At 35.6% G+C, this 24,963-nt stretch overlaps 2 protein-coding genes across 5 annotated transcripts; both read left to right on the top strand.

The window, feature by feature from the left end:
* The first annotated feature begins 7,819 nt into the window (after positions 1 to 7,819).
* On the top strand, positions 7,820 to 21,105 carry aup1 (AUP1 lipid droplet regulating VLDL assembly factor). 4 transcript variants are annotated; one of them, XM_089135051.1, is made up of 12 exons: positions 7,820 to 8,012; positions 8,788 to 8,925; positions 9,642 to 9,801; positions 10,806 to 10,996; positions 12,233 to 12,305; positions 14,058 to 14,131; positions 14,565 to 14,631; positions 15,848 to 15,971; positions 16,085 to 16,228; positions 17,690 to 17,841; positions 20,063 to 20,151; positions 20,623 to 21,105. In XM_089135051.1, exons 1-12 carry the CDS (start codon positions 7,972 to 7,974, stop codon positions 20,666 to 20,668), a joined length of 1,299 nt encoding a protein of 432 aa, XP_088991177.1. In that variant the 5' UTR covers positions 7,820 to 7,971; the 3' UTR covers positions 20,669 to 21,105. The 4 variants fall into 4 exon arrangements, with proteins under 4 accessions (XP_088991177.1, XP_088991178.1, XP_088991179.1 ...); XM_089135052.1 differs by having other exon boundaries at positions 7,821 to 8,012; positions 9,642 to 9,792; XM_089135053.1 differs by having other exon boundaries at positions 7,821 to 8,012; positions 15,848 to 15,953.
* Positions 21,106 to 21,685: 580 nt separating this feature from the next.
* On the top strand, positions 21,686 to 24,617 carry tubb4bb (tubulin, beta 4B class IVbb). The gene is made up of 4 exons (XM_089135049.1): positions 21,686 to 21,854; positions 22,890 to 22,998; positions 23,110 to 23,220; positions 23,402 to 24,617. The coding sequence occupies exons 1-4, from the start codon at positions 21,798 to 21,800 to the stop codon at positions 24,460 to 24,462; spliced, it is 1,338 nt and encodes a 445-aa protein (XP_088991175.1). The 5' UTR covers positions 21,686 to 21,797; the 3' UTR covers positions 24,463 to 24,617.
* Positions 24,618 to 24,963: the final 346 nt, after the last annotated feature.

Below are 24,963 nucleotides of genomic sequence, written 5' to 3'. Positions count from 1 at the left end.
TAACGTCTTAAATGTAAAAAATAAATGCACTTTGTGTGTTTCCTAAAATGTAATTCCTATTATTCTCAATATCGATTCTCATTACGTAGGCCGAAGACTGTTTTTAAAGCTACTGTAATGCATTTATTTATTTAAATCAACCTAATAAAATCAAAGCAGATTTTTTATATACTTAAATGTGACTGAGATGCTTTGCATTGCAATAATGAAAATGTATAAATGAGTAAAATATACAAAATATAAAATAAAGCAGAATTTAATTTCTTGCTTTCTTCTGTGTTGGACAGAAATATGATCAGTTTTGGCTCATGTTTGTGACCGAAGAGACTTTTTGGAGGATACACTGCACAAGTAATTTATCGTAGCTAAATTGATTCATTATTTAGACAAAAACAGGATTCATCAACAATGCAGAACTCCCCAAAGAAATGCAAATCAAATTTTTTTTTTTAGCAAACCTTTCATCGACATTAGTGACCCATAAAAAGAACGCAAAACTTGATATCTGAATCATTCTTATTCATGTCAATTTCTGTTGTCTGTTTTGGAGTGTAATGGGTACTTTGCTCATGTGATTTATTTTCATGTGGACAGGCATGTCAGATTCATGAAGATCAATTGCTTTATCCTGTCTGTCTGTCTCTCTCATGTCTCTCTCTCACACAACACGCTGTCTCACAGTCTTCATGGAGCCTCCACAAATGTAATTCCTTTATAACAATGATGTCACTAGCGGAGGTCATATATGGAGCAAATGCTTGTGAATCCAAATGACTGTATAGTGTATTAAACAGGGCGAGCAGTGGAATTACAGGACGTGAGGCAGGGGAGAGATTCACCTCACCTCTGGGATTAGATATATTGGTTTGTGATAACACAGAAGCCATGAATCACTGCAGCCAGTGTGTCACAGGAGGAAGAGCCTTTATCATGGCTTTTAAATGATGATCAATAGGATCTTTATTTCACTAATTTACACGCTGTCATTTGATAACTTCCTCTTCAAAACTGTGACATCACCTCATCCAAGAAGACATGTATATATAAATATAGGCTATGGATGGATGGATGATAGATAGATAGAAAGACAGATAGATAGATAGATAGATAGATAGATAGATAGATAGATAGATAGATAGATAGATAGATAGATAGATAGATAGATAGATAGATAGATAGATAGATAGATAGATGGATGGTATATACAGATAGATAGATAAATAGATAGATGGATGGATGGATAGATTATATATACAGATAGATAGATGGATGGATAGATAGATAGATAGATGATATAGCTAGATAGATAGGAAGATGGATGGATAGATGATATATACAGCTAGATAGATCGATCGATCGATAGATGGATAGATGGATAGATAGATAGATGATATACCTAGATAGAAAGAAAGATATATGGATGGATAGATGATATATACAGCTAGATAGATAGATTGATCGATCGATAGATGGATGGATGGATAGATAGATAGATGATATACCTAGATAGATAGAAAGAAAGATAGATGGATGGATAGATGATAGATAGATAGATAGCTAGCTAGATAGATACAGCTAAATAGAGATAGATAGATAGATGGATGCATAGATAGATAGATGATATAGCTAGATAGATAGAAAGATAGATGGATGGATAGATGATATATACAGCTAGATAGAAAGATTGATCGATAGATGGATGGATGGATGGATAGATAGATGATATACCTAGATAGAAAGAAAGATGGATGGATAGATGATATATACAGCTATAGATAGATTGATCGATCGATGGATGGATGGATAGATAGATAGATGATATACATAACTGAATTAAGATGATATAGCAAACCAGTCTTGTGACCACTAAGTGTTTTCTGTGTTTTTTGTTGTGATTCCGGCTTGTAATTTTTACTTAGTTTTTTTAGTTTATTTTGTTTTTGTTGTTATTTTGTTTGTTGTAATCTTTGTATTTTTTGTTATTTGTCTAGGGACTACGGATGTAAATTAGCCCTGTGGCTATAATCCGGCATGTTTACGTCTGTTTTGTTGTCTCAATTCAGAAGTTCATTAATGTGCATTGTCCCTATCAAATAAATAAATAAATAAAATAAATAAACATAGATAGATAGATAGATAGATAGATAGATAGATAGATAGATAGATAGATAGATAGATAGATAGATAGATAGATAGATAGATAGATAGATAGATAGATAGATAGATAGCTTTCATTCAGCACATTCATAACACTCTTTTGTTTTGTTCTTCCATATAAAGATGCAATTCACTGAGAAAGCAATATAAGCCCCATTCAGCAGCTCGTCACCCGCTGTGAAATCACTGTGTGATGTTTTATCGGGCTGTGTACGCATGCTGTGTTGAAGGTATTGAGTTTAGCGTAATGGATTGTAGAAAACATTTGAATCGTGTCTTAATTCACTCGCATTATGTAGCCTGTTAGCAGAGGAAACACCAATATTAAACTAAACCAGTCAAATTCATCAGTGCAATCATTTTCTCCAGCGCATCTCTGCAAAATATAACCTACCAATCTACATTTATGGCGCTCTCATTATCCATAATTTTCCATATTGTGAAACACCTTATAACCTGTCAAGTCTTTTATCTCACCAGGAAGGTGCTTAACTTCGGCGTTATTAACATGATCAAACTCACCACAGGATGCTTTCCCGCAAAGTGAACTGCTTGATTTCTTTTGCAATTGTTTTAAAGTGCCTTTATTGTCCTCCGACAGACATTAGCCTCACAGCGTTCGCCACGACTTGAGAACTTGGCACACTAGGACATCGGAACGGTCAATCAGAGCAGATAATGTTGGTCAGGGCGGTTGATTTGGTCTCTCTGCAATCTTACAGTCGACATGAATTGCTGAGACGGACCATTTAAGCGGCATCATTTCATCATTTTAATAGTTTTAATGCTCAACAGGTACACAGATCTGGGCAGCGTGTGCTGTGTTTCCCAAAAGTCACACCCTGTGCCAAGCTGGACTTGAATAATTGAAGTGGTTTCGTGTACACTCATTCATCTGAAGTGCTCTCTCATAAGTCTTCCTCCTGAGACGGATTTGAGCGGGAAAAGGCGGAACTGTTCCCGCATTAATGAGAAGCTCTTTGCTGCATCCCAACTCTCTGAAGATAGGCTATACAATCCATCCAACATTACGCTGTTAGCCACGTGTGTGTGTGTGTGTGTGTACACTTCTCAGAATACACATATTTTGATATTCCATTTCAGGCAAATCTGTGGAGAATATCAATCAATATGTAGATTTGTCTTCAGTTTTGTAAATATTAAACTTTCCCACTCCTGTAGGCCTTTTCCACAGCTATCAACCAACTTAGAAATGCATTTCATGACTTTGTTGTAGCCTATCAAGAAAGGTGAGCCAGAGTTGAGGAAACAGATGTTAAATAGATGTTTTATATGTCATTATCCAGATTAACTTGGCCTGAAGTCAACACCAGGGGTCATTGTCTCTACATAAAAAGGACGTCTGATGGAGGCCTTGAAGTTGGCTGAAACATCACTTTTTTTTACAGAAATAAAGTCCGGTCTACGTATGTAGAGTGAGTATTGCCCTTTTCTTCTGAAGTTTAAAATGTGGATTATTGAGTTGAACCTCCTCTACGATTGGTTGAGCATCTGCCTTTTATTTTCATCTACTTTGTTGATGGAAAGGGCCAGAAATAAATCAATTCAATATTTAATCTGTGATTTGACAGCACTAATATTCTACTAACTGAAAAGTTTATATAATACGTGTGTGTGTGTGTGTGTGTGTATAAAAGTCTATGTATGTGTGTGTGTGTGTGTGTATATATATATATATATATATATATATATATATATATAGGCCTATATATATTGTATGTATATATATATATATATATGTGTGTGTGTGTGTGTGTGTGTGTATATATGTGCGTATACACATATATTTTATTAACAAACTTTTATGTTAAATGTGATTTATAACGATTACTCAATTTGACAGCACTTATGTATATGTTAACCTATACACATATTGCTTGGTTGTGGCATAATTTATATAATCTTACCATTAATAATCTTGTTTAAGTTAATTTACTTGTTTCCCAAGGTTTATTGAACATTCTAAGATTATATACTGAGATGATGTGTGAAAAAAAATTAATATCTAGGTAAATATGCACTTGTAAACAGAATATCATTTTTAATCAACCTGCTATTTTGACAAAATATGTTTAAAAAATATATTTAATTGTGTGTATATAATAAATAAAATAATAGATATGAAATTAGCCAAAGTCTTTGGTTTTATTCCACAAAATGCTAGTAAACACAACATCAAAAAACATAATTTGAGACGTTGGTGGAAATTTCTATTGGACAATTTTAATAATCTAGGGTTTTAGTACACTTTAATTTATTCTTATACTTATTATATATATATATATATATATATATATATATATATATAGAGAGAGAGAGAGAGAGAGAGAGAGAGAGAGAGAGAGAGAGAGAGAGAGAGAGAGAGAGAGAGAGAGAGAGAGAGAGAGAGAGAGAGAGAGAGAGAGAGAGAGAGTTGTCAAACGATTAATCGCATCCAAAATAAAAGTTTGTGTTTAAATAATATGTGTTGGTGCACTGTGTATAATTATTTAGTATATATATCTAAATACACACACATGCATGCATATTTACAAAAAAAAATATTATTTATATATAAAAGATTTATATTCATATAAAATATAAATTATATATAAATCTATATACAGTATATTTTGGATGTGATTAATCGTGATTAATCTTTTGACAGCCCTATATACTGCATATATATATATATATATATATACATTATCCCACTAAAGGCAAAACGGACATCCGGCAATCACAGAAAACACAGAGGACATACAGACGCAGCATAACGCCAGAACTTCTACGGTTACACAAACTTTGCTTTCGCCCCCTCTAAATCAGGCCCCTTTACCAGCATCTGCCATCTGTTCCAGGAGAATCTGTTTCACTCCCCGAGCCAAGCAAGGCCGTTATTGGTCCTAATGGCGCTATCAGCTAAGCCGCTAAACCCAATTACTGCTTAAAAAGGGAGGCCACCCCAGCTAATCATGGCCGCCTAACCTGATTTGGCTGTGATGAAGAGATGGGATAAAGATCAGTTAATGCAGGGAGAATGATCTCACAAATACAAAAAACTCAATTCATTTCTCCGGGAGGCCAATCTGTCCGATTCAGCGCTAATGGAGTGGAGTTTCATTAGACTCGAGGCGTGCTGCTCGCTCTTATCAGCCTGATGACAAATAATATCAAATAAGGGTGATCTTCATTAGCGACATGTGCCTCAAAAAGCTTCGTTTTGACTCGAGAGGGGTTGATGCAGAATGTCTTAATATACTGAACTGGACATCATTGTGATGGCCTAACATGGAAGCAAGTATAGCAAGTGAATCACTAAATACTAAACTGGATTTGAACAAACCCTATGTCTTATGGTTAAGCATGTTTGGTCAACAATTGTGCTTCAGGCTTGCTCAAAAGAGGTTTTTTTTTTTTTGGGGGGGGGGGGGGCTTTTCAAAGCGATCAGATTTAAAATCGAAGGACAGATCTAAAAAATATTGAGACTTGGGCCTGTAGGCTATAACCACACTAAAAAATATTGTTGGTTTAACTTAAAAAATGAAGTAACCTGGTCGCCTTAAAGTTTTAAGTTCATTGAAATGGAAAAATTGAGTACATACAATGAAGGAGATTGATTTAATCATCAGAAACTCAAAATATTATGTTATCTGAACCACATAAATTATTTAAGTTGATTTGACAAAAGAAAAAATGTTGTGTTTACAAATCATGAGCGTATTTTTTTACAGTGCACCTTTCAACTGTGTGTGTTGTTGTAAGAGGACACAAATTTGTGTAATCACATGGGCATACACTGCATTACAACATAAATGTGGTTTATGAGGACATTTCCTGAGTCCTCATAATTTAAATCGCTTAAAAACAATGTTTTATTAAAAATTTCTAGAACGTTTTATGTGACGGGTAGGGTTAAAACCATACAGTTTGAACAGTGTAAAAACCATTTGACCTATTGAATGTCCTTATAATGATGTGTGTGTGTGTGTGTGTGTGTGTGTGTGTGTGTTCCTGCCCTATTACCCTTGTAACGTTATAAGGGACAAAATATCCTTAAAGATGTCAATATCAGAAATCCTTTTGCGTTATAGTGAAAACTCGTCTCCTTTGTGCACTTTTAGGCCTTAAAGTCAAGTCCTGTACACCATCTGTTAATAGGTCTGGTTTGACAGCGTGTGTGCATGCGTGTTCACCTGAGGGTACAAATTGATTTATTCTGCCACTCTCATCTGCAACCCTGCAGTAAGAGTGAGTCGTGCATGCGGCCGCGGGCTGAAGGGCAGGTCTGGACCAACAGAGCCGGGCCAGGCCTTACAGACGGACATTAGGCCAAACCGGAGTTAAAATCCTATTAGTTTCAGCTGGGAATCAGATTATCGTCGTCGAGAATCACTCGTCTGGCAACTAGGGTCTAATTTACGCCAATCAACAGCAATTATTGAGGGGAAGGGGAGCATCTATTAGGGAAGCTCATCCACTTAGGCTAATGAATGGGGCAGATTCAATCTCTTACTGAAGAGACGTAGGCCTATTTGGGAACTGCAGCTGGAGGCGAATGCACTGCATTCAAGGGGCACCACTGTTATCTGACTTTGTGTGTGTTTGTGAGGAGAGACATTCATTTGGACCGAGTTTTATTATAAATGGCAGTCGTATCAGACGTTTCAGATTTGTTTTGTATAGGGCCTATTACATTTGCAGTAGGCCTAATACTTGGATCAATATATGAAACTGCGTTATTTGCTTTGTTAATATACTGTCAAAACTGATCATGAGAGAGATTTAGCAACCCTGCTAAACTGTGACTTATTTTCATGAACGGACAAAGTATAAATATTAAAGAGTTTCTGGTTTTACTGTTTTAATTTATTGAATTATAGTGGTGGGCAAACAAAAAGTCACTGACACCTGAATGAATCGGTGTTTTCATGAAGTCTTGAGAGAGTTAAAAAAGTTGACATTGGGAGATAAGAAGACTTGTGGTGTCGCCTAGTGTTTGAAAATAGCAAGTGCTTCCTGCACAAACTTCATTTCTTACAAAACATTTTTCATAAGGCAAAAGGAAGAAAATGAAAGAAATAGTTAGCAGTTGTCTAAATATGTAATAATAAAATATATATATACACAAATAAAAAAAACATTAAAAATTATAAATCAAATCTTATGTTAAACTAATAAAGGATGTCAGACTGTTGTAGTGCATACTTCATAACGCAAGATGTCAGTCTTCAACAATACAAATACACGCAGAAAAGCAAGAAAATAAGATAAAGATGACATATTTTGGTTGTCTTTTGAAAACTCAAGAGGAACATAGATGTTTTATTTAGCAGCTCATCCATTCTTGGCTATTTGGTAATGTTAACAAATGCGGCAGAAGAGGTCGCTAGACTTTACAGTCTATGTTTTTACCTCAGGGCTTAGAACTGAAATGGCAAATACATAATGTTAATTAAAACACAAATTTTACAATAGATATAGTTGGAAAATTGATAATAGTTCTTGTAAAGAATAAACATCTGTATCGACTAGCTGTTTTTGTGTAAAATTGCACTTTTCCAAGTATGAAGCCCAATCAGATGCGTTATAGCAAAGCACGTGATTCCGCACGGAAGTAGCTGTGGAGTGTCTCATCTCGTTTGTTCCCTGATGTTCTTTGTTCTCCATCTAGAAACAACAGCAGCTTTTCAACATGGCGAATAACAGCACAGGCTAAAACGGGCTAGCGTCTCTCCCCCTCTCACCTTCTGTTAAACCCTGAAGAATAGTATGCAGCAGCCTTTGACAATATCCCAGAAAGAGTTTAAATAATGGAAACGCGGGGGATTGAGCAGATGTTCGACTTCCAGCGGTAACTTATTCACATTTAAAGCTTGAAATGTCTGACAACAGTTGCAGAGCTAACACAATTAGCCGTAGCATGTTCAACATCAAACCCTCAAAAACACAAAACGTATAAAGTCTGTTAGTGATCATTGAAGGATTTTCATATACATACATAAGGAAATAATTAATAAATACAAATAATTGCTGGTTATTGTTGCACTTACGTAATTTAATAAACTAAATTTGACATAAATGCTAATGAAACAGTATAAAAAGGGATTAATTTTAATTAGCAAGGACGCATTAAATTGATCAGATGTGACAGATATGTTTTGCAACATTAAAAACATTTACTATATTACTATTATAAATAAATGCTGTTTTTTGAACAGTACTATGACGGTTTATATGATATAAGTATTGCACTATGTAAAAGTCTGATTGTGTTTACAGTTAATGAAACCTGCAAAATTATATTGTTTATATAAACACAATGAGTCTTATTATTTGCAATTATTTATGTAGATAATCTACATTTAAATAATGTATGATCGCGTAATGGCTGTTTTTTCTCCACCAATTCATGTTTCTTAGGTAATGAGTAGTAATCCTAATAAATTAGAGTAACTATAAAATGACAGCAGAAACTAAGTGCACTAGTTAGTGAGCTGGTGGAAATCGGTCATTCAGTCTCCTGTGTACACTGCTCAGATCTCTGAAATGGAGACATGGATGTTGAACGGCTGTTCTCAGAAATAGATCCTGAAGCTGGTTTCTATTCCTGTCATCTGTTTTCACAGGTTACCAAATGATCGCTTCATCCTCCTGCTGTTGTTGCTGTACTCCCCTGTTGGCTTGTGCTTGATGCTTCTGCGAATATTTATTGGTGTTCATGTGTTTCTAGTGAGTTGTGCACTACCTGACAGTATTGTCAGAAGGTAAGACGCCACACCGGAGAGTTAATAGTTGTCAACATTTAGAAAGACTTTGATCAGAAATTAAATATGATTTAGAAAACATTGCATTTGTGGACTAGGTTTTATGTAGATAATTTATCTTACATCGTTACAGTGTTATATCATGTATTTATTTGCTATTATAGTATTTATCACTATTGTGAATTGACTTTTATTTTTTATAATTTCAGTTTTCACTATAATTTTAGTTTAAGTTTTAGTAATTTTTCTAAATAGCTTTAATTATTTTTTATTAACAAACTTGTTTATTTCAAATCTTTTTCCAGAGCAATCTTTCTTAATGTTCTCTTCGTCATCTTTGTTTTTTCTTATCTATTTTTTTTTTTTTATTATTATCTATTAACACAAATATTTTTATTTTATTTCCTGGTGCTGTTTTGGCCCTTTTACACATTTCCTAAAATCTTAATGAGTTCACATTTCGTCAAAATGCCATCATATGCACACACATATAGCGAGTGTATTTACCCCACAGTTTGCAAAAAAAAATGTTTTAAATCTTTATAGGTGTGGTATTAAAAATGACTGAGGATGGACTAAATGTATTATTTTCTTTTTTTTGGTTCGTACTAAGAAACCAAGTGAACCAATCTGGAAGAGTGAACACACCCTAAGTTTGTATATTTGCAGTATTTATGCCAGTGTGTGTGAATTGGCATTTTTCTGTGTTGTTTCAGGTTCATAGTGAGAATAATGTGTTCAGTGCTGGGTCTGCATGTCCAGCAGAACAGCCCGCGCTTACGGGACAAAACCGCCCGACTTTACATCTCCAATCACGTCACACATTTCGACCACAATATTATCAACCTCCTGACCTCCTGTAACACGGTGAGTGCAGTAAGTGTGTCTCTCAGCATGATGCAATCTCTTTCTCCTCTGCCCTGCCCTTGACTTCTGTGTCTTTCATTGGTTAACTCACACAATGAGGTCTATTTCTTCTTTGGATGCTGTGCTGACTTAATGTTGGGCCAGACGCCAGTGAATGAGGTTTAACTCTCTCTGTTTGCTCACTTCACATGATTCACTTTGTTTGAATGCGGGGCAGGAGAAACTTGCATTCAGTTTCAAACATTAGGTCATGCAGCTCTGCTTGATCTAACATTTCTGGATGAGTTGACCTAGGTTTAATGTATTATACTTTAACTTATTAATAATACATAATTGTACATTATAGTAAACAAAATTGAACATTAACAATTAGTGTATTGAATAATTAAATTATAATACATCTAAATATTATATACATATATAATATACAAATAACATTATATAATTAACACAACTTGCACAGTGTAAATAATCATATACTCATATAAAAATTTCAAAAATTACTGTGAATACATTTAAAATGTGACAAAAGATGTCTATTTCAAGTAAATGTTGAACTTTATATTCATCAAGGAATTCTGTTTCACAAAAAAAAACATTAAGCAGCACAATTTTGAGCATCAAATCAGCATATACGAATGATTTCTGAAGGATCATGTGACACTGAAGACTGGAGTAATGATGCTGAAAATTCAGCTTTGACCACAGAAATAAATTACATTTAAAACATATTTAAATAGGAAACAGTTGTACTAATATTCCACAATATTACCGTATTTTCAAATACATTTAGCCTTGGTGAGTAGAAGAGACTTCTTTCAAAAGCATTTAAAAAACTTTCGCGATCACAAATGTTTGAACGCATTGCTCAGTGTGCATTACACAATGTTACCTATTTGATTCAGCTTCAATAATAAAAGAATAAGACACTTTTTTAAATGCTATACATCCCCTTTTTATTATGCATCTAATCGGCTACATCTAACCATGTTTGCCTCTTTCTCCGTGTTTAGCCTCTGCTGGAGGGCCCCGTGGGGTTCCTGTGCTGGGCGAGGGGTTTTATGGAGCTGGGTCAGGGCGTCGGGAGCAGGACGGAGCTGACAGAGACCCTCCGCAGATATTGCTCATCTCCTAACGCTTTACCCCTCCTGCTCTTTCCAGAGGAGGACACCACCAACGGCCGGACCGGCCTCCTCAAGTTCAGGTTCAAAACATTATTACAAGTCAAATTCAAACTGAAAATCTTTGTGTTAATGTGTATAATATCTATTATAGTTGCATTTAGCAGATTACAAGCAATCACTCAGCTGAGATTTGCTATATAGTATATATTGCCCTATGCTAATAATGTATGAATGCAAATAAAATTGGACATGCCGACATATCCAACTTTATATACAGTTTACAGTTTAGGAAAATATTAACAATCAAGCAGTTGAGATTTGCTGTATATCACCCTATGTTCATGTATTGTATGTATTCTGAAAAAGTTGGATATACTTACATAAACTTGATATAAAGAGCCAAGCGATCATATAGTTTGCATTTTATATATATATATATATATATATATATATATATATATATATATATATATATATATATATATAATGTGTTGCGGTTGATATTTGCTTTAAATTAAATATTGCTGTAGTGTGAAGTTGGATGCTATACATAATAAGGTCCCAATGTGTAGGTTGGAAGAATTATGTATCTATTTTTTCCCCATAAACTAATACTACAGTGTATAATAAAATAAACTATATACATGTCTATTTGACCTTTAGGTAGGACTGGGGAACTGTGTGTGTAGTGTGTATAATTTGTCTATATAAATACACACACACATGTATATATTTAAGAAATATTTGCATATATATATTTTTATACATAATTTATATTAAATATAAATATGAATAATTTATATATTGATAACACATTTTTCCTATATACATGCATGTGTGTGTACTGTGTATAATTATTTTGCACACACACACATGTTATGTAAACACAAATTTTTAGTTTGAATGCGATTAATCGCGATGCACAGCCCTACCTTTAGGATGACTTTAACAGTAATAATGCCTGAAAGAGATTTCCTCCATTTAGCATAAATACCTGTTTATGATTTATCTGACTTGGTTTTAAATGTGCCTATACTGTATGTAAACAGTCAGGTGCCTGATACAAGTAATGTTTGGTAAGTAAGGACGGCTTTAATGCTGAGACTTCGGTGATTAAATGTGGATCTGTTCTGGGAGGGTTGCCAGGTCCTCTCTAAGCTTCCTTGAAGGTTCCTCTAAGCTTGACTGATCCTCAGGTTTAGCCTTTACTGCCTGTTAATCAGCTGACACCCACCTTGCCATTAGCTTTTAGATGGTGTTTCCGTTTCTCTTTAAGAAAGATGTCATTTTTAAAAGCCCAACTTCTCTCTCCTCAGCTCTTGGCCTTTCTCTGTGTCTGACTCCGTCCAGCCTGTGGCATTGCTGGTGAAGAGGCCTTTCATAGCTTTGGTAATTGCATTTAAACCCCTTTTTATGATCCTCTCTTGTTGAATGATTTAACCCGGTTAAATTCACACAAAACATAAGTAATATTAGCCTCTCTTGCTCTGAATGTGTATGTAATGTAATCCTACCTATAGTTTTTATGTCAATGCTGCACTTATCATTTCTGTAAATCTAAATCACTTTGTTATGAAACCATCCATTCTGGCATTTAAATAAGATTGAATAGCTAATTGTCAATCGTTTCTAAAGTTCCCAGATCACTTTTATTTTTTCGTTCTCAAGTTCCAGTTATCGCACACAAGATAGTCTTTGTGTGAGCGTGGGTATTTATAGCGGCACTGATCATAAGTGATTCACAGTGCAATAGAAAGACGGACTGTCAAAGGTCGACCTCTTGCTCCCATTACAGCTTTGCAAAATGGTTTTATTATTTTGTTTTGGTGAACACTGGATATGATCCATTCCTTCAGCTGCTGTATTACATCAGGGTTTTTAATCTGTTTAGATGTCACCCAGATCTGATTCATTTCAACTTAAAAGGCAGCTAGATATTTGTATGTGTAAAGTATGGAAGCTTGTTTCAGCTACAGAATAAATAAATAAAGGTAATTGCAGCTTTTTTATCTCACAATTCAAGCTTCTCACAATTGCAAGTTTACATCTTAAAAAGTTAAAAAGTCAGAATTGTGACATTTTCATGCAATTGACATTGTAACTCACTACACATTTATATCTCGCAAATCTAACTTTTTTTTTCTCAGAATAAAAAAGAGAACATTTTCTTTTTATTATGCTTTTCGCATTAAACTAATTATATAATCTAGGTTTATAATTGTAATATCTAATGTTTTCAAATTTCTCAGGCTCTAAAAAGTATGCACGCTACTGTAGCTTTAAGTCTTATACATGTATACAAGCTCTGTTACTGTTTTGCATGTAGAAACAGCTGGTGCAGTTCACTGTAAAAATGAATATGCTATATCTAAGCAATAAAATTGTGGCAACAGATTACAAGCAATATTATTAATTACATTTAACAAATTAGAATTGAGTAATAATTACTCAAATTAATTCCTTAAAAGTTAACCCGTCAAATGATTGTGGAAAAAATGATTATGTTAAAATATAAACAACACCATCAGATAACCTTTTCTATTTGTTCATATGACTGTTATAAACCAGGTATATAAGCCAAACAGAACTTAAAGTGAATGACTTAAGGGTCAAGAGCCCAACTAAAACAAACACTGATCACCATAATGGTGACTTAAAATTAAGGTTTTCTCCTCCAGTAATTCTGCTTGTATCTGTCTGTTATTCAGATATTTTTGTAAATTTTACTCATTTTAAATGGTTAACTTCTAAGGAATTAATTAATTTATTATTACTCAGTTATAATTTGTTCAATTTAATTAATAATATTGCTTGTAATCTGTTTTATTAATTAGATATAGCGTATTTATTTTTACAGTGCAAAGAGTTCATCAGGACAGGGCGAGCTGCTGAATGCCGGATGGGTGTTTTATATAAATGTGGGACGGTCATGTTAATGATGGGAATTCCATGACGTTTTTTTTAATGACCTGTTTTTGTAGCTCCAAAAATAGCCTTGGTCAACTGGGAAGGCAGATTTTCATTGTGCATATGAAGTATGTCTAGATAATAAGCATCAAGCCATCGACATGCACATAACTGAGTTCTGTTAAACACTAGCATCTAGGATGATATAAATGTTCTTTCTCTGTTTCTTTTCAGAACACGCCAGAATCCTCATGGCTGAAGGAGCTGCTGTGGACCTTTTTTGTACCGTTCACAGTGTACCATGTAAGGTACTACATATTACAGTCTCTCCTTTGTCCAGTGGCAGTATTTTAAACGTACAATCCTGTTTTGCTGCTCGGCAGGCCAGAACTGGTAATACAATAATGAAGCTTTTCAGTATTTAATAGCCTCAGCAGTCTTACGAATGAAGCTTATAAGACCAACAGTTTCAGGTTTAGTCCTGAATTTGTTGTGCATACTTGCCTGTTGCTTAATATTGTACTTTTATTACTGTCACTTTTAAATATTTGAATATATTTCAGTTGTATAAATTGTTGACATTTTGACATAGACGCTTATTTTTAATGTAATTATTGAGTGAGTAAAGGAAGAATCAGAAGCATCATGACTTTCTGAATTAATAAACTTTCTTTCTCACTCTTGTTAAGAGTCTCTGTGCAAAAATGTAAGGTGTGATTGTTTTAAAATGCTCTCAACCAGATGGCTTCCACCATTGTCTAAAGAAGATGGTGAATCTCATATCGAATTTGCCAGCAAAGTCCAAGAGGTAAAACTTTTTCCCTATTTTTTTTTTTGTTTGTGTGTTGAATTCTGTGTACTATTTTATCCAATAGACATTGCATGTTTGCCCTTTCCTTTTTATAAATTTCCGCACTTTCTGAAAAATATGTTTGTGTGTACAGTGATTGTAGTCATTGCCAATTGTAGCCTGATTAATGTGTATACATGCTGGACAAACCCGAGCTACCATCATATTATCTACACTATCTTATTCTTAACGGTTTCCAACGGTTTCCTGTTATCAACATTGATAATAAGAAATGTTTCTAGAGCAGAAATTCAAGATATTAGGATCATTTCTGAAGATGACACTGAAGCTAAAAATTCAGCTTTGCATTACAGACATACATTTTTACATTTAAAATCTTAAAAGGTTATTTTTTTAGGGCTGTCAAACGATTAATCGCATCCAAAATAAAAGTTTGTTTACATAATTTATGTGGGTGCACTGTGTATAATTATTTTATACACATAAATACACACACATGCTTGTATATATTTAAGAAATATTTTCATGTATATATATAGATTTATATATAATTTATAATATATATAAATATTTTATATATTAATCATTTTTTTCTTAAATATACATGCATGTGTGTGTATTTATATATATATATATATATATATATAAAAAATAATTATACACAGTGCACCCACATATATTATATAAACACAAACTTTTATTTTGGATGCGATTAATCGCGATTAATCGTTTGACAGTCCTAGTTATTTTACATTGTAATTATATTTAACAATTACTGTGTTTTTGATTAAGTGAATGCAGCATTGTTGAGCAGCATAGAGACTCTTTCGGAAACATTTAAAAAACAATTGTATTGTTTGAATAATAGTGTTAGTCTGATTTCACAAAAACTGGACTGGTATGATTCAACTGGAGCATACAAAAAAAAACTGAATTAGTCCTACTAAAATAAAGTGCATGCAAATGAAAAGTTTGTAAGTCATGCTTTTTTAGGATTGAATGCTCTGTGAAATGCCTTGAAATTGAAAAGATTTGAAACCATTTTCCGGTAATGTCATACTTGGTTGAATTACCATTAAAAACATGTTCAAACAAACTATTATCTTATTGTCCACTGACATGACTTTTCATCTGCCTAACCTTCAGATCTATTTCATGTCTGTTTCAAAGCTTCTACTTGTTTGATGTAATGTTCATTGTGTCCCTCCGTCAGCTGCTGGCCTCCAAGCTGGGCGTGATCTCCACACAGATCACTAAAGCAGACAAAGCCGAACACATCAAAAGGAAAAGACACACTGCCGCTCAGACTGCACATTCAAGTAAGAACGGATTCAATGGTGAGAAATGAAATTACGATGTATAATATAACATCATAACAAGTTAGATCACTGAATCAACATAGTAGATCGTATTTTGTCTCCTAGTGTAACATGAAACTGTTTTTTGTCAGATTTGGGTGCCAGACCTCGCACAGTGGCACAGGGTTTCCTGGGCACGAGTGCAGGGGCCGAAGACTCACGAGTAGCTCGTATGGTGCAGCAGGTGAAAGAGGTGCTGCCTGACGTCCCATTATCGGTCATCACCAGAGACCTGTGTATGTCTTCCTCCCATAATGCTTTGCTGTATGCAATTAGTCACTAACATGAAATATTAATTCAGTCTAGCTTCATTAAAAGCAACTGTGCCATTATACTATTTTGTGGCTCCCCTATATGCGCACTAATGCAAAGCTGATGTAAGCCATTCAGTTTCAGCCAGCATGAATTTGGTTAAAGGGATAGTTCACCAACAAATTAACATTTGCTTATGATTTACTTGCCCTCATGCCATTTAAGATGTAAGTGACTTTTCTTCTTGAGTAGAACAGTAAAGACGTTTTTAGCTGAAACCGTGGTTCTTGGTGATTTGTATAATTCAAGTTGACTGCTTCTGTCTCTTCAAAAAAATCATATACAGGCAAAACAAAATTGATACCCGTGGCTCCTGATGATACATTGAGGTCTTAAGAAGCTAAGCGATCTGTGTGTGCAAGAAACAACATTATTTCCTGTAATCCACAGCCTCGTAATGTGTTCAGGACCGTTTTCCGAGGCTGTGGATTACAGGTTATAATGTTGTAAATAATGTTTCTTGCACACACCAATCCTTTAGCTGCTTAATGGCATAGTTCACTTTGAAATTAATTTTTGGTATGTTTTATCTTACCTCAAGGGCATCCAAGATGTAGGTGTCTTTATTTCCGCAGTATTTTCAATTTTGATATTTTTAGGTCAAACCGTTCGTGTCTGTCAGTCATATAATGGAGGTCTATGGTCACCACCTCAAAGAGCATGCACAGAGAAGTTCAAATTAAACATGATTTAATGACTCGTAAATGTAAGTACACATTGATGGCCTAAGACACGAAACGAGCGTTTTGAGTGAGAAAAAGAACAGTATTTATATCGTTTTTACCTCTTGTAACCACAGCTACAAAGCGACCGTGACCTCAGATCACTTGGATGTTTCTGTGGTTACAAGAGGTAAAAACGATATAAATACTGTTCGTTTTCTCACACAAAACGCTCGTTTCGTGTCTTAGGCCATCAATGTGTACTTACATTTACGAGTCATTAAATCATGTTTAATTTGGACTTCTCTCTGCATGCTCTTTGAGGTGGTGACCATAGACCTCCACTATATGACTGACAGACAAGAACGGTTTGACCCAAAAATATCCAAATTGAAACTACTGCGGAAACAAAGACACCTACATCTTGGATGGCCTTGAGGTAAGCTAAAACATACCAAAAATTAATTTTAAAGTGAACTATCCTTTCAAGACCCTTAATGTAACGTTATGAGACGGGTATTAATTTTGTTTGGCCTGTATATGTTTTTTGACTCTCAATGTGACGGTAGCCATTGACTTGCATTAATATGAACCAACAAGGACCATGGTTTCAGCTAAAATTTAAAAAAAAAAGGCACCTAAATCTTGGATAGCCTGAGGGTGAGTAAATTAACAGTTCTTTTTGTTTTTGGTGAACTATCCCTTTCTTTAATCTCTCTACAGTACAGACCAACTGTGTGGACACAACCATAACCAACCTGCTGGAGCATGCTGACCAGTTCAGCTCGGAGGCGTCTGCGAGCGCTCCTTCAGCTCCAGCCAAACCCGCAGCTTCCTCCACCCTGTCTACCATGGCATCCACACCCAATTTAAAGGTACCAGTGACTCTCACATCCCTCACTGAATAGATGCAGGTGCAAATGAACCAGTTTGTTAGCCAAAGTAGTGATGTTTGATTTTTGAATGAATCGTTCTTTTAATTGAGTAACCGGTCGAGCCGGTTCACAGAATTGAACTGAATTACTGAATTGATGACACAAGACCTACATCCGAATTGTGCTTAGCTCTAAATGAGCCAATAAGCATGATGTTGAACTAAGGAATCGGTTCTAAATGAAAGTCAACCTCATATTACAACCACACATACTCATCTGCGTGCTTCTGACAGTCACGCAGTAAATTCGGTGTTTGAGAGGTAAAAGGCAACAGCTATAGCAATAGATATTTACACTAAGTACAAATAATGATAGATGCAATTTATACTTAGGGTAAATAACAACTTGATTCTAGATTTCTAGATTATAATTAATGACAAACACAACATTTGAGTGAAGAAGAGACTGTTTGATGACCTTTATAGTTCGAAATGTCCATTCAGTATTAACTCGATAGTACTGTCGGCAATACGAGGATGCATCCAATCATTGACGCTGACTCCAGAAATATGCAAATAAGAATGTTAACCCAGGTTTAGGAATGTACAGTGTGAAACCTTAGCTTATGAATATTGCAGTGCTTGGCATGTGTGCTTTTGAATTAACCTTCAAATGGTCTTCGTTTGCTGTTTACACTTCTGGGCCTTGGGGTCTATACACGACCTCAACAATTGATTGAGTAATTGTACAAAAAATATACATTTTTAATCATACAAATAATACATCATTTTTTTCTTTTGTTTACTTCTCATCTATTCATTAATGCTGTGTTTTTGCAGATGTAAAGTACTTTTGTATCCATATACCACACAATTCCTCAACTACACCATTAGCTTGCATATGAAATATTATTTTTTTATGATACATTGCATTTATGCTCTAGTACTAGGCCTTAATTTCTGTGTAAAAACTTTATATTATTATTTATATTTATATGGAAATATATTTAGTTTTTTTTTTCACATTTCCCATTCATTTCAATGTGGGGTCATATTGACCCCGAAGACCAGAAGTGTAAAAACATTTTTTTTACATACCTTCAGAGCAACCGAATCAAGCCCAGTTTTGTGTGTGTGTATAGATAATGTATGAAAAGTCCCAAAATCGTATTTCACTGAGATGAAGGGAACCTTTTGTTTATTAAGTAAAAGTCGATTGGCCCCATGATCCGATTGAGGGCTAAAATAGTCCCACATCATCACACACCCTTCACTAAACCTAGAGATTGGCATGGGGTACTTTCCATTAGATCATCTCTCAATGCAAATCAATACAGCTAGTAGGCTAACTGAAATAAAACCATGACAATCTCTTGGTATGGTGAAGGGTATGTGATGATGAGGGGCTCTTTTAATCTCAAAGGCCAAGGGAACTTTATCAGGATGCAAATTATCCTGGATCCATGAAATAACTGACCTTTAAAAATAAAAATCTGCCTGCCTCTATGGGAATTTAACAAAGGGGTGTCCTGTCTTATGCACCCTGTATTTTAAGGAATAACATTTATTTGCTATACATTATTCATTCACAGTGAAAATTGGTTTTCCTCATTTTTTTTAATTAAGGCATTAAGATCTATTTCCAAAAGTCAACTTTAGCATGGGTGTGTTCACTTATGCTAAGCACTTTATATCGATAATATGAATTCATTTTTAACCCCAGGTAAATTATGAGCAGTGTGAAGCAAGATAAGTCAGGATTCCTTTTACCCAGGGTTTAGAACGACCCAGGGTTAACTATTTCAAGTGTGAAAAGCCCTATTAATCTGTCTGGACAAGCTTATTGACTCATTTGGTGCTGCACAAAGAGCGTGTGTGTGTGCTACCTCAGGTATGCGTCTTGCGCCATCATCAACCCAGAGCTAACGTTTCAATTCTGTGAACCGACTCAGTACCGGCTTAAAAGAAGGATTTGTTAAATAATTGAACATCACTATTTTACATACCATTACCATTTTCAGTACACTGTATAAATCAAATTTGCAATATTCTTCAGTGTACCAAAGAACAAGCTCTTTGTTTTGAGTTTGAACTTATTTTGTACAAACTATACAATGGCCTTTTTCTTGCATGGCCTATTTTAGTGAATTTACCTATAAATAGCAACTTTGAAGCCTTTTGTCTTACAGGATATTTATATAATATGTCTATTTATTCAACAGCCAGGTGCCAAATCTTTCGGGAGATCACCCATAGACAGACACATGACCCTACAGGAGAGAAAAGAAGCCTTATATGAATATGCAAGAAGGTAATTGATTTATTAATCTTTCTAAATCTGTTGTTTGCCAGTGTCCACTAGATTTTGTAAAAATGTATGGTAACAATATTACCATGATGATATTTGTGAATAGTTTTTTTAATAATATTTTTGAATAGTTAAGGCTTGATTTTTTTTTTTTTTTTTTTTTCATGAAATCTACCTGAATAAATCATGTAAAATCCACTAAATTATGTTGTCTATGACACAATGAATTTAATATTTTTAGTGACATCTGCTTTTTATTTTAAGTTGACTCTCAAAATTTTGTGAATTCGAGTGCATGAAAATAACCAGTTTCTATTTGACTGAGTTATATTCAACTTACCGGCCAATTTGGTTAAAAAAAAATTTAAGTTACCGGCCATTCAGAACTTCTACTAGTCACAAAAAGCCACTATGTCACAGCTTATATATATAAATATAATCTGATTCTTCACTTTCTGTTCACCCCACCCGCAGACGATACCTTGAAAAACATGGACTGAACAAAGAGGATGATCTATGACCTTGGACAAAGACACACCTGAGGAATTGTTTAGGAAAGGCCGCTGCTTAACACAAAATCCACATAGACAAAGAAGAAATTTATAGAGTTGACCCAGAATGAAACATTTGTGTTTACCAAATATACAGAGAGAAGACTGGATTTTTTCCTTTCTTGTTTTTGTTTCTTTGTAAATCTTCTTGCATGGCAATCATGCATGTCTTTTTATTATTTCTCTCTGCAACAGAAAACAATTATTTTGGTAAACAATTTGTATTGAAACCCATTGACCCTTGGCACACTTCATATTATTTTTTATAAGGTCCTTGGGTAAAGAATAATGGTTCAGAAACACATGGCAGTGAACTAAAACAACTCGAGGTTCATTATGAGGTTAAGGATACATGTTGATGCAATATCAGCTTTTAAAGACATTAAAGATCATATAGAAATGCAAAGACTATTGTGATTGTGTCTCTTGTACTTTATAGACTTGTATTTGTCTTATTTATGCATATTTTTGTGAATGTAACATCAAGTTATCAGGGATAGATGAATAATTATTTTCATAGATCTCAATGCGATTTTTTTTAATGTACTCAGATTTTTCTTCATTTACACAAAATTAGGTTCAATAAGCTTTAAACCTATCAGAGTTTTTATTACTAGTATTATAATTAACGTTACTTTATTTCTACCTTGTAAATTAATTAGCACCTTGTAATGGCCATGGGTGACAAATGGAAGGGTTAAACTGTCTAAACTGCTTCTATTATGTTTTATTTGTGGTCTTTAAGCAAATAAGTTTGGAAAATATGCCTACTAATTTTTTTAATAATTTGTTTACATACGCGTTTTGAATGCCGAGAGCCGTTATAACCGCTCTTCTGGCCAATGGCCATTCAGTCTGCCTATAATGACGCACCCGTCTGGATAAACCAATCATAAAAATGAGCACACTAAAGGAGCCAATGAGAATGCTGGAGAGGGCGCACAGCAACCAATGAGAATGATGGAAATGTTGGTGATTTCTCCAGACTGAATAAGTAGGAGCACATCTCATTCTACGACCTCATTGCCGAGGAGTTTTGAGTTTGAATCTGTTTGTTTCAGTCATCTTTTGGGTTGTTAAGCAAACAAATACGCAATAATGAGGGAGATTGTGCATTTACAGGCTGGACAGTGCGGCAATCAGATTGGTGCCAAGGTAAGAACTGAACGAATTTATGTATTATTTGTAATATATAGTAAATTAACGTTGCCAGTTGGGCTTTTGGGAAAAGCTAACGTTAATCTTCGCGGCTTTTAGGATCATTCATTGTTACGCTTAATTGGTCACGCTACTATTACATATTTAGTTTTTTCAGTTTGCAGACGTGTATTCTGTTTTATTATTATTATCATCATTATTATTTAATCTTAACTTCTTAAAGCTATTTTAACTTAAATGTGGTTCAGGATTTATCTCAAAACGCAACAAGTTCTTAAAAAAATCGTTTCTTTTAGTCCTCAGGTACGAATCGACGAAAAATGACCTATTATTTTTTCAAAAGGACGTTTAATGTATGAAATCCGCACGGTCTGAATTGACTAATGGTGAAACAATGCGTTAGTTTTAGGGTGTTGGCCGCGCCTGACCGGCGTAATGGCCGATGCACAAGCGAGTTTGTTCGTTTTGCTGATTTGGTAGAGCCGAATCTTTCGAGATTTTTCTCTTCCACTGAAGGTGTCAACCGAATGTAGGAGTCATGACGTAGGCGAATAGATTTGAACAAACCGTTCGAACGAGTCGATTCACTTAGAAGAATCACGTGTGGTAATGTGGCGGTTTGTATCTAGTTCACGGAAAAGTGCGGGAACGCTAATATCATGTTGCAAATACCCCCTGGCCCCATTCAAAGACAGGATCTGAATAATTTCTTCTCATTGTGCAATATCCAAAGTTAAAATTTGAGTCATTAGTGCCATGGTACTACGTTTCTGTTACTTTAAGCTCTCGGGTGGTGTAAAATGGCTCCGGTGACTTGGCAAACTCCATTTTACAAGTGTGGAGCCCATGTAACGGAAAGCCCTGGCTAGTTAATATTGGATTAGTCTTGTTTTGGTCGCTTCTATTTGCCTTTTATTAACAAATCCAATATCAATGCGTTTGGTCATGGTCTAAATAAGTATTCAGTCCAACTAAATTGACTGATAACAATAAATAGTTTATAACGGATCTTTTGAATCCATCTAATTTCAGTTTTGGGAAGTCATTAGCGACGAGCATGGAATTGACCCCACAGGCAGTTACCATGGCGACAGTGACCTTCAGCTGGACCGAATTAACGTTTATTACAATGAAGCCTCAGGTGAGCAGAAATTAATCTCTTTTGTGTTTTTAGTGTTTTTACCTGACAAAGCTGTATTATGGTATTTTTGTCCTAAAAGTCTACTTTATTATTATTATTTTTTTTTTATAGGTGGAAAGTATGTTCCACGTGCTGTTCTTGTGGATTTGGAGCCTGGTACTATGGACTCTGTGAGGTCCGGTCCATTTGGTCAGATCTTCAGACCCGACAACTTTGTTTTTGGTAAATAAAATAGTTTTACTACAAATATGCATCTGAGAACAATGGTTTAGTTGGGACATCTGATTTAGATGGTCCTGCACTTGCTCTGAACAAAATTTGAATGGCAAATTGTCACCTGATATGGATCTAGTTTCCTTTTGTGTTGAAGTAACTAAACTCTTTTTCATTTGTCACCTGATAGGCCAGAGTGGTGCTGGAAACAACTGGGCTAAGGGCCACTATACCGAAGGAGCTGAGCTGGTTGACTCAGTTTTGGATGTGGTTCGGAAAGAGGCGGAGAGCTGTGACTGTCTTCAGGGCTTCCAGCTGACTCACTCCTTGGGTGGAGGTACAGGGTCTGGTATGGGAACCCTCCTCATTAGCAAAATCCGCGAAGAGTACCCTGACCGCATCATGAACACCTTCAGTGTAGTGCCCTCTCCTAAAGTATCAGACACCGTGGTAGAGCCCTACAATGCCACACTTTCTGTCCATCAGCTGGTGGAAAACACAGACGAGACTTACTGCATCGACAACGAAGCCCTTTATGACATCTGCTTCCGTACTCTCAAACTCACAACTCCTACTTATGGTGACCTCAACCACCTAGTCTCTGCCACCATGAGCGGCGTCACTACCTGCTTGAGGTTCCCCGGTCAGTTGAACGCTGATCTCCGTAAACTGGCAGTGAACATGGTACCCTTCCCCCGTCTGCACTTCTTCATGCCAGGCTTTGCTCCACTGACCAGCCGAGGCAGCCAGCAGTACCGTGCCCTGACCGTTCCCGAACTCACCCAGCAGATGTTTGACGCCAAAAACATGATGGCCGCCTGCGACCCGCGTCACGGCCGCTATCTCACTGTGGCCGCCGTCTTCCGTGGCCGTATGTCCATGAAGGAGGTGGACGAGCAGATGCTCAACGTTCAGAACAAGAACAGCAGCTACTTCGTGGAATGGATCCCCAACAACGTTAAGACCGCCGTCTGCGACATTCCACCTCGTGGTCTCAAAATGGCCGCCACCTTCATTGGCAACAGCACTGCTATCCAGGAGCTTTTCAAGAGGATCTCCGAGCAGTTCACAGCCATGTTCAGGCGCAAGGCTTTCCTGCATTGGTACACGGGAGAGGGCATGGACGAGATGGAGTTCACTGAGGCGGAGAGCAACATGAACGACCTGGTGTCCGAGTACCAGCAGTACCAGGATGCCACCGCTGAGGAGGAAGGAGAGTTTGAGGAGGAGGGTGAAGAGGAGCTTGCTTAAGTTGAATTATGTTATTGTGTGGTCCATGTTCTGTTTTTTTTCCCTTTTTCTAAACTTGTCACCCGTTTATATTTTTTCTTACTGCATTATCCTGTCACTTACAACCTTCAGTTCTTCTTCATGTAAATGTCAATAAAACAAATGCAAGAACTTTACTGGTTTACTAGTGTTTTTCTGTCCTTTACGAGGCGATGTCTTTCAAGTTTAAAAGGTGTTTAATTGATCTCTGAAATGGTCTGCTCTAACAACTTTGCAGTTTTTCTACATCCAAAACCTTAAATCTAGTGGCTACAAGTAGTTCAACTGAATGCCCGTTTAATATCCTGATTCACTTGTGACAACTCAAAAGTGGTTGTAGAAAACTGCTAGTGTTTTCGTGGTTCAGATTCAGAATTCAGTCTAAATTCCTAGGCCATAGCCAATTTTTTTTTTTTTTTTTTTTTTTTCAAGTTTAGATCTGAATGTGGGAAGAGCATATCATTCAAAATGGCAACAAGGTTT

The sequence above is a fragment of the Pimephales promelas genome, chromosome 9, assembly GCF_988280905.1.
Source record: "Pimephales promelas chromosome 9, fPimPro1.hap1.1, whole genome shotgun sequence".
In the NCBI taxonomy this organism is placed as follows: Eukaryota; Metazoa; Chordata; class Actinopteri; order Cypriniformes; family Leuciscidae; genus Pimephales; species Pimephales promelas.
Note: the sequence above shows the minus strand (reverse complement) of the source record. Positions and strands in the feature narration are given on the sequence as shown.

Excerpts from the sequence above, each read along its gene's own strand:
- aup1 (XM_089135051.1), top strand. The coding sequence starts at position 7,972 with ATGGAAACGCGGGGGATTGAGCAGATGTTCGACTTCCAGCG. Across the intron at positions 8,013-8,787 it reads CAGATGTTCGACTTCCAGCG|GTTACCAAATGATCGCTTCA; the intron begins GTAACTTATTCA and ends CTGTTTTCACAG. Across the intron at positions 14,632-15,847 it reads TTGCCAGCAAAGTCCAAGAG|CTGCTGGCCTCCAAGCTGGG; the intron begins GTAAAACTTTTT and ends TCCCTCCGTCAG.
- tubb4bb (XM_089135049.1), top strand. The coding sequence starts at position 21,798 with ATGAGGGAGATTGTGCATTTACAGGCTGGACAGTGCGGCAATCAGATT. Across the intron at positions 21,855-22,889 it reads GCAATCAGATTGGTGCCAAG|TTTTGGGAAGTCATTAGCGA; the intron begins GTAAGAACTGAA and ends ATCTAATTTCAG. Across the intron at positions 23,221-23,401 it reads ACCCGACAACTTTGTTTTTG|GCCAGAGTGGTGCTGGAAAC; the intron begins GTAAATAAAATA and ends GTCACCTGATAG.